General features: G+C 34.1%; 1 protein-coding gene across 1 annotated transcript in view; it reads right to left on the bottom strand.

Annotated features, from left to right (window-relative positions):
* Nucleotides 1-14,771, bottom strand: part of RYR2 (ryanodine receptor 2) — a 754,458-nt gene that overhangs the window by 67,877 nt on the left and 671,810 nt on the right. Inside the window, exons 83-85 of the mRNA XM_056113587.1 lie at nucleotides 14,294-14,373; nucleotides 10,611-10,687; nucleotides 7,385-7,458 (exon numbers count right to left, since the gene is read on the bottom strand). Coding sequence (XP_055969562.1) covers nucleotides 7,385-7,458; nucleotides 10,611-10,687; nucleotides 14,294-14,373 — 231 coding nt within the window. The remainder of the gene's footprint in view (nucleotides 1-7,384; nucleotides 7,459-10,610; nucleotides 10,688-14,293; nucleotides 14,374-14,771) is intronic.

The following is a 14,771-nucleotide window of genomic DNA, read 5'->3' as shown; positions in this document are numbered from 1 at the left end:
GACATTGTAATTTTATGGACAAAAATATGTATTCAAAATGTAAATTCTCATTTAGAAGTAATATTAATTTGACTTTATTTAATCTTATTCAAGTTAAAACCCAAACTAGTCCTATTATCGAGCTCCAATAAGATGAGCACTTTTTTTTTTTGCTTTTTTTGGGTCATACCCAGCGATGCACAGGGGTTACTTCTGGTTCATGCACTCAGGAATTACTCTTAGCCATGCTTGGGGGACCATATGGGATGCTGGGAATCGAACCCGGGTCGGCTGTGTACAAGGCAAACGCCCTACCCGCTGTGCTATCACTCCAGCCCCGAGATGAGCTCATTTTTTTTTAAAGATCACTTTTCTATTCACAATTGATTTGCCTGATTAATAGGGTAAATACCTTCTAAAGTTAATTAAAATAGTTTTACTTTATTGTTTATTTATTTTATAAATTTTTATCAAATACATGGACTAATTCAATGTTCTCAGCTTTATATACATATAGATTATTTTCACTGTTAATCAACATCAAAAACCACTGCTAATAATGAATTATTGTCTAAGATGTATGTTTGTATGTCTGTATGTGTATGCACAAACACAATTAAATTATAACGAATATACTTCAGAAGACCAAATGCCCAAAGTTAAAAGGTCATGTTTATGTTAATGCTAATAAAGCAAAGATAAGTGGAACATAAGATTTGCTACATAAAATAGTTCCCTATAGCATATGATCAAATGGAACTTAAGAGCCTTCCACTGCTGTGGGGAAAATAATTCTAATTACTGATCCTTAGAAGACTTATAATCTATTGCAGGATAAGGCAAAGATTTTTTAAATACTAAAATGTATTCTTTTGTCAACTTGATACAATCAACTTGATTCTGTATTGGTAATTTAATTGTTCTTTTTTTTTTTTTGCTTTTTGGATCACAACCAGCAACGCTCAGGGGTTACTCCTGGCTCTGCACTCAAGAATTACTACCAGCAGTGCTGGGGGACCACATAGGATGCTGGAAATCAAACCCAGGTCAGCCTTGTGCAAGGCAAATGCCCTACCTACTGTACTATTGCTTCAGTCCCCAACTGTTATTTCTAAAATGGTATATATGATTGTTTAAGTTATGTTATAATTAAATTAGTAAAAATAATTTTTAAAAAATATTTACAACTGGTAGTGACTATAATGTGCTAATCCTTGTTGTAGACATATTTTCTTATAATTGCATATCAGGTTTATAATAAATCTATGAATTAAGCAATATGAAATTGCTTACACTAACTGAGTTTTGTGGTTAAGCTTAAAAATGCTGAAAGTCAAGAGATTAAATCTAGTAAACTTCAATAAACATTCATCTAATTTATTTATTATTATTATTATTATTGTTTTGATTATGGGACCACATCATGAAGTGTTCTGGAATCTCCCTAACTCTGTACAACAGAATGACCCTTGGTGGTGCTTGTTGATTTTAAGAAAGACTATAATCTAATGGGGTTGGCAACATGCAAGAAAAGTGCATTAGCCCTGAACTATATCTCTGGATATAGTATTTCATACTATATTCCTATTTCATAGGACTCTTGGTAAAATCAATTTGATTCAAATAAGTATTATTACTTTGAGATCTAGAAAACTGAAGAGGAACAATTGTGTAGCTTTAATGTTACAAACTCCAAAGTCTAGAAGATGCAGATTTTAAAAATATAAAACTTCTGGGTGTCATAAATAATTTATAAGTTTCTAACTAAAGTACATTTATTTAAATTAAAGAAACAACCTAATATCTGAGTAAAAAATGCTTTTCTATATCAGCTCCCAAAGAAATAAAAATTACCACTATCATTTAGTTATATCCAATGGATAACAGAATAAAAGTAAAAGTTGTCTATAGAGGAAAAAAATTCCTTTGCTTTCAACTATGATTTACATATTGTCATTAGATTAATGGCTGTTTTAATCTGGGTGACTTAATTGAAATCTATATTGTCCTTAATACATTTTATCTATCAACATCCTAACAGATACCACTGCTATAACTCACTGTGACACCCAATTAATACACTAATACCTACACCAAATTTAATATAATACTCTACCGATGAACAGATAAATTATTAAAAATTATTATGAAAATATACTCTGAAGAATTCCCTACAAATTATCAATAAACATAACCTCATAGCTTTCCAACAGCCTTGAAGAAAATCACAATACCTTTGGAGGACTCAGTGTCGATGTAGTGTATTTCTGAGAAATTAAAAATCTCTATACTTTCCAGTTTAACAGATTCTACCAAAAGAATTTTTTGAATGACAAATATTAGGAATTTAATTTCAGCTATGTCATTATATAACACAAACAAGAATTAGCAATTACTTTGTTAATGACTCTTCAAGGGCACAGGAAGAAAAGATGAATTATTTCATAGGTCACAGAAAGACCTTCAGAGTTTCCCACAAACTCTTTCCACCTGGTACATATCCTTTTAACAACTCTAGGTGAATAACTGTTGTTTTGTTTTTGGGGTCACACTCAGGGGTGCTCAGGGCTTGCTCCTAACTCTGCATTTAGGGATAACTCCTGGAAGGCTGAGGAGATCATATTGAGTGCCAGGGATCAAACCCAGGCCGGACATGTCAGGCAAGCACCCTACTCTCTGTACTAGTATCCGGACTCCACAGTAACTGTTTTTGACATGTTTTTCACCTTATATTTTGCAGTACTATTTCTTTTCACTTGGAACATCTGTCTTTGCTTTTCTTAGCTACCAGATAAATGTCTATTTCAGGCCAAATATTGATTCTCTTGGGAGACTTCTTTATTCTTGGAAGCTAAGTATTCAACTCACAGTACTTAAATTCATTCAATTTGAAAAGTCTATTGTCATGAAGTAAATTTGTTTAGAAATATGTGTATACAATACTTAAATCCTAAAGTACCACTAAAGCCTAGGACAGTATCTAGAATATAATAGTCATTTAAATATAATGAGTTTAAAATTTAAAAACAGATCAAGGCTGTTAAGAAAATCTATTCAGTTCCATGAATTGATATCACAGGCTCTCAGTAAAAATAAATTTTACTTTACAGGAATGGCAGAGTGAAAACCAACTGTTCGTACAAACTACACACTGTGAAAGGACTTTGAAAATCTGGGTAAGAAATAGTCAATAGGTAATAGATATCTATTTCAAAGGGTCAAAAGATAATCAAGTACTAACGATAATAACAATATCTCATTATTGCTTTAATTAAACTACTAATTAAAATCGGATTTCTTTTTTTTAAGTTTACATAAACTTGAAGTGGTCGTTATAAATATATTAGTATAATCCTTGGAGAAAAACATCACTAGTTACAAATGAGAATTTAGGAAAATTATTAATGTTTTATATTAATTTTTAAACAAATAATTGCTGAAATATCAGATCAACTTCAAAATTTCAACTTTTTTATGAAATCTAGGAACACAGCAAAATGACCAAAATGAAAATTCAATACCTATTCTGTAAAATTTACTAAATGGAAAATTGCACATTCAAGCTGGAAATATTTAGTAATGAGGTGAAATGGATCTGAGAAAAATTCAAATTAAAAATATAAAGAGGAAATGAAATTTTAGATATCAACTTTAGTTTTTGGTTTTGAACTTCATTATGTTTAAAAGGAAAGCATTTGATTAAAATATATAGCAAGGATAATACATTGAGTACATCACAAATCTCACAAACGCATTTGCAGAAAACTTTTTGGAAACTAACAGAAAGTCAAGAATTTTTTTTTAATTTACCAAAGAAGGAAAATCTTGCATGATATTTATAGCAGTACAAAAAGACAAATTAATAGTCTGAAATCTTTATATATGAACCTTAAGCACATATTTCCTAATGATATCTCAATATCAGGTTAGGAACAAAAGGGAAAAATATAATTTTAAAGTTTCAACTTTTAAAGTTTAAAGTAAATGAAAAAAATGCAATGAATCGGTTCTTCGATGGAAAAAAGTGAACAATAAAGTTAAAAATACTACTTAGTCCAATACTGGGCACAAAAATAAGTCCCACCCAAATACTTTTAGATGTGAGGAAAGGAGCTTGGTTTATGGAATTGGTAAATTAGGTAGTGGAGAATGGGTAAAACATAACCTTTTTGTTTTCCTGTATCTTTATAACATGGGGAACATTTAAAGTCTCTTTAAAACATCTAAGAGCTGCTGGTTTTGAAATAATTTATGTTTACATTTTCCATGATTGTGCAAAGCTTGTTATTTCATTATCATCAGGAAGAAATTTCATCTAATGGAAACTATTAATTAGGATGGAGTGGATTTAAATCAGATTGCTTTTTCAGTGCTGAGCCTAGAATAAGCCTCATACTTTGAAGTAGCATTATGACTAGCAGATTGAAATTTTCAGTCTTTTTACATATTCCAGAAAATCATGAATATTCCTTCTCTTGTAAGCGTACAAAATTCCCTTCACTTTAGTAAAATTTTAAACAGAAAAAATGAACACACCCAGAAAAAAATAAAATCTGGGAAATAGCACACTATTAATATAGCTTATGATTTCCCCTGATATGTTCTCCTAATAACTATTCTGATCAAAATGATAGCATTATTAAGAAGGTATAATTTAATATTAGGACCCTTGTTGACATACGAAATAGTATTCAAGTCTCATCTGTTTCATACTACTAATGTATTCAAAGTCCGTTAGAAATTACTTTGAAATACTAATGTTTTTTTATTTCATTACAGGTCTCACGATGGAGATGTTACTGGGCCTGCTCGAGCAAATCGGTGAATGGGAAGACAGTGCTAATTTGAAGAGTACATACTTGCTACTTTTTCTACTGTTAAATTAGGTTCAATAGAAAAACTAGTTTGTATGTTAAGATAGGTAGTGTTCATGTTAAGATAGGTAGTGTGTATGTGATATTTTCAAAGGAATAAAGAAAAGCTCCACATATTCTCAGTACTTGTGTGGAGACAGGAAGAGTTCACAGGCCATAAGGATACTCAGGATGTCCTAGCCGACACAGAACACTGCCGATTTCCCATGTACCAGTCTGTGCAGCCATAAAGCCAAGAACGTCCAAACAGAAACACCACAGGGAGACTACTGCACACATTGTATGATTCATTCATTTACACAACAATAATAAAGCCTTGGTCCACCAGAAATGTTGTAAATGAAAGAAACAGCGAAACAAATACAATGACATCATGTTTAATGCTCCTTCCCCTTTGTATCCAATACATTAAAACTGCAGTCCTCATAGAAAGAGGCGAAAAAAAGATAAATACATAACTTTTAAATAACAGGATGCATAAAACAGTAATTCAATAATTTATCTCTTAAAAAGCCTATAAAAGAAAAATGTGCAAAACTTTCACCATCAAAACTCTACACCAAGCTGAGAACAAAGAGAGGAGCAAATAAATAAAAGTTTGTTTTTAATAATTACCACGCTCATGAGTGATGACTGAGGAAGGGAAGATAGAACATTTACAGTAGTGGAAAGGAAATGGGGGAAAAAGAAAGAAGTTGAGATTGTGTTTTTGCTTTTCGAAATTGTAAGGAAATAAAATAGAATGCTTATTAATCAGTTTGGGTAAATATTTGTGTTGTGTGTGTGTGTGTGCGCGCGCGTGTGCGTTTCTGTGTGTGTTTTGAAAAAGAACAAACCAAAGCCATGTTATATTGAAAGATGTAAATTCTCATATCAGAATACTATTTCTCAGTTAGGACTCACAATGTTATTTCAATCCATATTTTATTGACAAAGGATAGACTTGGTAAAAAACAAACCAACCAACAAACCCTTTGTGGTCATTGTCCTTTCATGGGAGCTGACATGAACAATGACTAAAATCAATGAATAGAAGTGCTTTCAGAGATTCTGAAATATTAATTGAAAGCTGCAGGTAAAATAAAATGTTTCCAGTTCTAATACAGGGTGATGTGAATCTGGACAGAAAATTCAATTTTAAGGCTCTCTCTCTCTCTCGCTCTCTCTCTCTCTCTCTCTCTCTCTATATATATGTATATATATATATATGTATATCTATGTATCTCAAAATGCCAAGATTATCTATGAGTGGCACCTGAGGTTGTGTTGGGTCTGAATTCTGAAGAAAGGACCCCTGGGTTCATTGTTTTAACAGCAGCTAAAAGGTTAGTGATGATGACATTTGGCTTAATACTAATTTTCAGAAATCTTAGGTGCATTTAGAATGTTTCTGGTGATGTCTCTTGAAGATAGCTAATATAAATAAGTAAGCCATATGCATAAAATTAGATAAGTGACTCTACATTCAAATGCCAAGCAGAAAATAAAACCACAGGAACTTCAGTGTGCATGATTAAAATATGTTTAAGTGATAATCATTAAGATGTAATATAGAAGATGCAGCTAATTCTCTTTATTCCACATTCAGCTAGTTTTTCCTATTGTGAGGACAGAAATATATAATATAAAGAGATTAATTCTACAATATTTCAGAATGGCAAGCAAACTACAAATGGAAGATGGAAGAAAATGTACTTTTTGTAATAAAATTAGTTTTACAGAAGACTCAGTGTTTCCAGACAAACACATTGATAAAGTGACAATTTCAAACCAAATCAAACAAAAACAAACACATGAGATTTTACTAAGGCTAAACTAATTTTAAAATCACTGAAGAATAAAAGCCTGAACAAAATTTATTGAAGATGATTGTCTTAAAATTACAAAATGGATGTGAGCTAATCGTTATTTCATTTTACATGCACTGTGCACCAATTTTCCTAACTTATTCATATATTAATTTACAGAGAGAAAAACTAAGATTAAATCATTATTTTGTGTCCATACAAAATAAATTTAGATATACTTAAATACAAAAATTATACTTGAATTTATTTCATTTATCAATTTGCACATGCAAAGACATAAATATATGAGAGACAAGGAAAACTGTGTTAAAAGAAAGGTGAAAGTTAGGAAGATCTCAAAGGGCTGTTATTCTAAAGACAGAGAACCCGATGAAAGCCTACCAGTTCACTAATATCCAACATTCTCTAATTTGATTCATCCATGTGTTTTACAACTGTACAGATACGAAAGGACAACATAAAGAATTACATATCTGCTACCCAACTAGGGAAAAGGTCAGAACAAAAAGTGTGGGATGGAAAGAAACTAAGGATCTATACAGAGGGCTGTAGTTTGGGTGTGAATTGTGTGTGTTCAGTTATGAACTTTCAAACCAGTCACATCAGCATTTCACTCACTTCAAAATAACTTTGTGTCACTCTGTACTTAAAAGATCACTGACAACTGACTCATTTCAGGAATGAAGGGAGACAAGTGGTTCTTTTAAGTGAAATGATCAATACCTGATCCTTCTTCTGTCACCATTCCCAGTCCTTCAGCTTTGTTTTGCCGTTCAAATGCATTTAAGTCAAGGACGCTATAGAAACAGGGAGAAAAAAATTTAGGACACAGATAGAAAATTGTTTTTCTAACAGAGGACAAATACTTAAAAATCATGGATCTTAAAACACGATAAAATCTTAGCACACACTGAAAGTTAGTTCCAATTTTATGTCTATCCTGTATACTAGAAGTTTAACATTCCAGCATCTATACTGAAATGATGCCCAGAAAAACCTACCATAAAACATTAAGGGTTTTAAAAAAAATTAAGGGTTTTGTCTTGAGGAGTACATTTCAAAGTTAGAAGATAGGGTGAATGTGGCCATAATAATCATGTCTTTCCTGTCAGAATCACTTTGATATAAGTAGATATCAAGTTTCTTAGTCAAATGCTTTCTGAATGATTATAAGCACCATTAAAAAACAGAAAAAATACATGTAACATTAGTTGGTTAAAGACCACTTATTGGGGGGGGGGGGAATCAGAAGTGATCTACATGCTCCCAAATAAAACTAAAAAGAATTTTTCTTCTTTTACTTTTTTTTTTTTTTGGTGGTGGGGGGGATTGCGAGGCAGTGTAGGATAACATTGCTTTGTCCTTTCTTGCCACAGGAGCTTAGGTTTATCAGGTTACACCTATCACAGTGCTCCTGAGTCACTCCTATTCCTTTGTTTATCTGTAACCACTTCTCTCTGTTCTCTTCCCCAACCAGTTAATCAGCTTTTCCCCCTAATCTGATTCTGTTAACATGTAAGGTCAGATTGCTCAGAAATCTATACTTTTATATGTATGAGTGTAATATTGCCCTTCTCCTTTCCTTATGTCTTATGAATAGTTTAAAGCAATGTCCTTTTTTTTTTATAGATACAGGAAGACGGTTAATATTATGCTTTTGTAACTTAGGATTTAATTAGCTTTGAATATTATTTACTCCTGGGCATCTGCTTTCTCGACTTAAGCCTCAGCTACCCTTGGTTCCTAACATCCCAAAAGCAGGGTCCTGACAAGGGACTAAATGGACCCAGGGCAAGCGGTGAGCTCCCCTTGCATTGAAATGGGCCAGGCCAAAGTGCCAAGATTCTTAACTTATTAAATTAAGAGCTTGGTCACAGACAAATGCTGTCATGATCCAAAAGTAACAAAGAGACTAGGACCCTGCTAGGGATAGGAAAGACTATCTGGCCTGAGCACTGCAGTCTGAGATTGAGATGGCCCTAGGCAAGCAATTCTATAAGCTTAAGTATTTCTTACTGTACCGCCCCTCTCGGAGAGCCCGGCAAGCTACCGAGAGTATTCGATATGCCAGACACAGTAACAACAAAGTCTCCAATGGAGACGTTACTGGGCCCGCTCGAGCAAATCGACGATCAACGGGAGGGCCTTTACCTTACCTTACTGTATCCATACAAAATGATTTATATTATGTATGCTTATATGTTTGTTGGACAAGGAGAGGAGAAACACACCCAGGGGATTCTGTTCTAGGGTGGGTAGTCCTGCTGAGAGAGTATCTGTCCTAGAAGTGGCTTTCCCGGAGGGAAAGAACTTTACCCCTATTGATTGTGACCACACCTATGTATGATTGTTACCCCAACCCCTCATGCTTGGGGATTTAACTAGACTGTAAGAGTGGGCTGGGGGATCAATATCGAGACTCCAGAAGGAGAAGAAAGAAGGGATCAGGATCCAGATTCCAGAAGAAAGAAAGGGGATTCATATTCCAGAGTCAGAAGGAGGATGAAGGGGGTTTGAGGAGGAGAATGAAGTTGTATGGGGAGGAAGAAGCAGGATGAGGCAGAGGAGAGGGACAGGAATGAATGGAGAGAGGACTGGAATAAACTGCAACTAAGACCAACCAGCCTGGCCCTCGTTTCCTTCCTTTACCTGCCCATTGCCATTGACCTCCCCGGGGTGGGGGAACTGGCGTGAGACTACCGAACGTGGGCGGTGGGAGAGACACTGCTGCCATCTTTTTGAGTTTTCACAAGGCAGGGCAAGGGGTTTGGGTTGCATGTGGTGTTGTTTAGGGCTTACTTCTGGCTCTGCACTGAATCATTCCTGATGGGCTCAGGAGACCATACTGGGTGCCGAAGATCAGCTACACACAAGGCAAATGTCCTACCCATTGTATTATTGCTCTGACCACACTAAAATGAATTTTCTTTTTCATTTTTCAAAAGTTTACACCATTTATTTTCAAGTAGAATATAGATTAATTCTTTACAGCTGCTACTGAAGTACAGGTGAAATTTTAGAGCATTATTCCTGATACAACATAATCCATTATGGACATCTAATGAAAAAAAAAATATTTTGTCATAACATTTTTATAATTAATTTATTTTATCTTTGTTTTGGGAATGCATCCAGCTCTGTTCAGGCTTTCCTCTTGCTCTGTGCTCTGGGATCACTCTAGGCAGGGCTTTGTGGGCCACAGGGAATTTAGGGGGATTGAACCTGGGTTGGTTGGGTGCGAGCTAAGTTCCCTACCTATTGCACTGTCTTTCCAGTCCCTTTTTTTATTTTGTTAAAAAATTTAATTGAATCACCATGAGATATATAGTTACAAAGTTGTTCATGATTGAGTTTCAGTCATACAATGTTTTAAAATTGATCCCTTCACCAATGCATATATTCTACCACTAAAGTCCCCAGTCTCCCTCTTACTCATCCCCCAAACCTGCCCCTGCAGATAGTCTCAATCTATTGCAGATACTTTTGCTTCTCTCTCTCTCTGTTTTTCCTCTTATTTTCCTTTTGGCACTGTGGTTTGCAATACTGTTATTACTGAAAGGGTATCCTGCATACCCCTTTTCCTTCTTTCAGCACTCAGTTTTTGTCCATGATCATTTCCAGCTGTCGTTGTCATAGTTGTCCTTTCTCTGTCTTAATTGTTGTTTGCTTTTTATTTGGAGGAAACATACCTGGAAGTTCTTGGGGGTGACTCTGAGATCAGTGCTCAAGGGTCACTCCTCACTGTGTTTGGGAAACCATGTTGTGCTAGAGATTATAGCTGGACTTCTGTCATTCAAAGCATATACTCAGTTCATTGAGTTATCATTCCAGTCCGGCTATTCTATTTTCAAGTGTACTTAATTATTTAAAATAATTTCAGCAATGAAAAACAAATACGTTGAAGCATAAACTATCATTGAGAGTCAATAAAAGAAATGTATGTGCTTACCTACATGACTGCATCAGGCCAGCCAAACTCTGAAAGAAGCCCACATCCTTTTTCTCCTTGAGGTAGTCAAGCATTTTCTATGGCAAATATACAAACCAAATTACTACTGAATACAAATCTCATTTTTTTGTAAAATAACTCAGAGTAAAACGTATGCTTTACATATCCTGAAATTAAGACTGTTATATACTCAATGCAAGCATATATTATTAATACCATCTTTACCACGAAATAGTAACAAGCTTGTGGCAATAAGAGGATGATACATTTCCACACACAGCAGTACAAAAACAGCAGGAACAAGGGAGCTGCTTCACATTGACAAGCATCATAAACACAGAGAGGAATAATAGGGCACATAATATGCTAATTATCTTCCTGTCACTCTGGCAATACAGAATTTTAGTTCAGGTTTACTGAGAAAAAGGTCCACCTGTATGCTATTAGCATATTTCTATACAGAAGCAGGTTCTTTAAATAGCACCATAATCTGAGAGTTGTGATTATCATATGCTAAAATTACAGATAGAAATTTAGCTTCCATTACTGCACTCTAAAACCAAAAGAAGGATATCAAAGAATCAATAGACTATTACAAAACTCTTTTGTTCTCAGACTAAAGCCCAATAAAACTTGTGGTCAAAATTTTAGTTACATGTACAAGTTAAAAAAAAAAGGAAAGCAATGAATGAATCTATATGATTAGCATATTGTTACATACCATAATAAAAAATCTATTTCAAATGTGTATATTAAATCACTGAAGTGACATTAAAGGTTTTAAGAAAATAAAATACTTCGCTTCGAAATATAATAAAATTCAAATAGAAGAGAATATTTCCTATTATTGTTGTTTTTCTTAACAAGACTTAGTTAAGTGGCCAAAACTCATATTTTCTTTTCCAAAATTTAGAGTAAAAGGTAATATGAAAATAAATCACGGTCCTCCCGTTGTTCATTGATTTGCTCGAGCGGGCCCAGTAACATCTCCATTGGAGACTTTGTTGTTACTGTGTTTGGCATATCGAATACGTCACGGGGAGCTTGCCAGGCTCTGCCGTGCGGGTGAGATACTCTCGGTAGCTTGCCGGGCTGTCCGAGAGGGGCGGAGGAATCGAACTCGGGTCGGCCATGTTGTCTGTGTGCAAGGCAAACGCCCTACCCGCTGTACTATCGCTCCAGCCCATGAAAATAAATATAAAATATAATTTTAAATAAATACAAAAAATAAAAAGCTAAATGAACTAAATAAACTATTAAACTAAATATCTCAAACAAATAATAAACATATATTTATATATACATAAATGCATATATTCACATATAAATTCACACATATATACAATTGTGTACACAGAACACATTAGCTGCATGTACAGATATTTTTAGGTATATATTAGTCCAATATTTTATTTATTTAATTTTTGCTTTTTGGGTCACACCCGGTGATGCACAGGGGTTATTCCTGGCTCTTCACTCAGGAATAACCCCTGGTGGTGCTCAGGGGACCATATGGGATGCTGGGAATCGAACCCGGGTTGGCCGTGTGCAAGGCAAACGCCCTACCCGCTGTGCTATTGCTCCAGCCTCAAGTCCAATATTTTAAAGAATATAGTGATCCAACATGAAAGACATAGTGATCCAATAAAACATGAATATAAATGCATATATATGTATATGAAGTTTTACAAAAATCATATTTGCAAACAGTAAGCACATATATGGCTTAAGATACTTATGGCTCCAGTTATTTATGAATATATTATTATACCACCAAGGCCTTTGTACGTAAAATATAGAGACAAGGGATATTATTTTTGATAAAAGTAGAAATGTCAGGTAGTTCTTTGTTATGTTCTATATCCAGTTACTATGGAACCAGAAACATCTGTGAAATAATATGAGAATAAAGAAATCTTTATTTTCACTAATTTCTAAGTGAAATGCAGAATTCTTTTAAAATATTAATCTAAGCAACAACAGAGTAGGGTTAACATTGATAAAGATTTTGTGATAAAGAGAAATTCCATATATCTTTATATTACATGTATTCAAGCTATTTTAAGATGTTTGTGTAAAAACAAGAAATAATTCTTTTTTTCTGGCCACCTCCAGCTGTGCTCAAGTCTTACTCCTGGCTCTGCAATTAGGGATCACTATTGGTGGGCTCTGGGACCACCTGGGGTACCTGGAATTGAACCTGGTTTGGTCACATGTAAGGCAAGCAATTTATTGTACTATCTCTCTGGTCCTAACAAATAATTATTTCATCTCAATAGTTATTAGACCAAATAAGTCAGCTTTTGTTTAATGAATTCATAAATGTTTCTTTATTAAAAGTTTTTTAATATATTTTATTAAACCTATTTCAATATATCACAGAAGAGCCCGGCAAGCTACTCGTGGAGTATTCTATGTGCCAAAAACAGTAACAATAACAGACTAGTCCAGGTACTTCTTACTGTTAGAGATATTAAAGCAAAAGCTAAAAATCTTGATTCAAACAGATTATGTCTAACTTTTCCTATATTGAAATACAATGATTAAATATATCAAATAAATATACAATTTGAGAAAAGAGGAAAAGGATGTATTTAAACTATTTTGGGTTGACACCTGAATGTGGTCCAAAACTTCACAAACTCAAAAGAAAATTCAGTGCTTCTGTTTTTGTTTTCTTATGTTCAATAATCAATTCAATAATCTTATATTCAATATCCACTAGCCACATATTGAAGGCTTAGTCCAACTGTGATAAGTTTGAAACGATGAGTTTTATGACAATCTAAAGTTTTTGCTAGCCTTCCATCTGCTATTTACCCAAGAAAGAATTATTAATTCTCTATTCACAAACCATTATTACTCGATCAGAAAACAAGACAGACGCTCATAGATTTTAACTTTAGAGTCACACAATCTCATATTTAATTGATACTTTGACTTGCTCTTTCTTGAAGCATTTTTAGGAACTCAGGGTCACAGCAGAGGTCATGAAAATGAAGTTAACAGAAGTGAAGAGAAGTGGGCCCTGTGAGAGTCTGCTTCTGAAAGATTTTTCAGTCAATCAAAACCTCTCATTCTAACAAACTCATAGATTTTGGCTTTCAGTTACTATAGAAACTGATTCTTAGTCTTAACTGGCTGAAGTTATTACTCAGTTCAGATCATGTCAAACTTTTAAAAAGAATGAAGCTGCAAGAGTCAGATAGGAAATAATTTCTAACACTGGAAATCTAGATAGAATTACTACCTTAAAAATTCTCAATAGCACATTCTGGCTACATGCTAAATAGGAGCAGTCTTCCTAGAAATAGTCAACAAATTCCTGACAATCTATTAATGAAGGAATACTATAAAGCATTTTACCAAACTTAAGCTTCTACTGAATATTTTCGCTATCAAACAAAGCAGCTTTGTTGATTTTTTCACATGAAATGCAGCATTTCAAATAACATCATTTGACCTGACTTTAGGCATTGAAGAGAGTAAAAGCTCCACATAGAGACTTTAGTGTACCACTTGGATGGTATCTGGGGTATTTGGAAAGTGTCACAATATACTTTATGACCATAAAATAAACATTCCATATGTAATTAAAGTTGTTTTGTCTAGTAGTTATTTTCTAATTATGAAGAAATTTCAAAGCAGTGACTGACTATATGTGCATGACTTAAAAACATTACCTGTTGCACCGTAGAGTTCCCCCCATTTAAGATAGCAATTCCAAGTTTCAAAGTAGCAGCTACCATTGGTCCAGTTTCACCTTAAAAATATTGAAAATAAAAATCCTTTTATCATTTAATCTGTTATATTCAATCACGGTCACGGTCCTCCTGTTGTTCATCGATTTGCTCGAGTGGACCCAGTAACATCTCCATCATGAGACTTGCTGTTACTGTGTTTGGCATATTGAAATACATCATGGGTAGCTTGCCAGGCTCTGCTGAGTGGGCAAGATACTCTCGGTAGCTTGCCGGGCTCTCCGAGAGGGGCGGAGGAATCGAACCCAGGTCGGCCATGTTGGCCACTTGTAAGGCAAATGCCCTACCACTGTGCTAAATATCAAAATATGCAATTAAAAATAAATAATTTAAAAATTGTTATCCTGCATAATGGTGGAAGGGGAGAGATTGACATATATAAAAATATTAAGAGTAATAG

The sequence above is a fragment of the Sorex fumeus genome, unplaced genomic scaffold (genome assembly GCF_029834395.1).
Source record: "Sorex fumeus unplaced genomic scaffold, SorFum_2.1 ptg000021l, whole genome shotgun sequence".
Classification (NCBI taxonomy): domain Eukaryota; kingdom Metazoa; phylum Chordata; class Mammalia; order Eulipotyphla; family Soricidae; genus Sorex; species Sorex fumeus.
The sequence above is the reverse complement of the archived record's forward strand: the minus strand, read 5'-3'. Positions and strand labels throughout refer to the sequence as shown.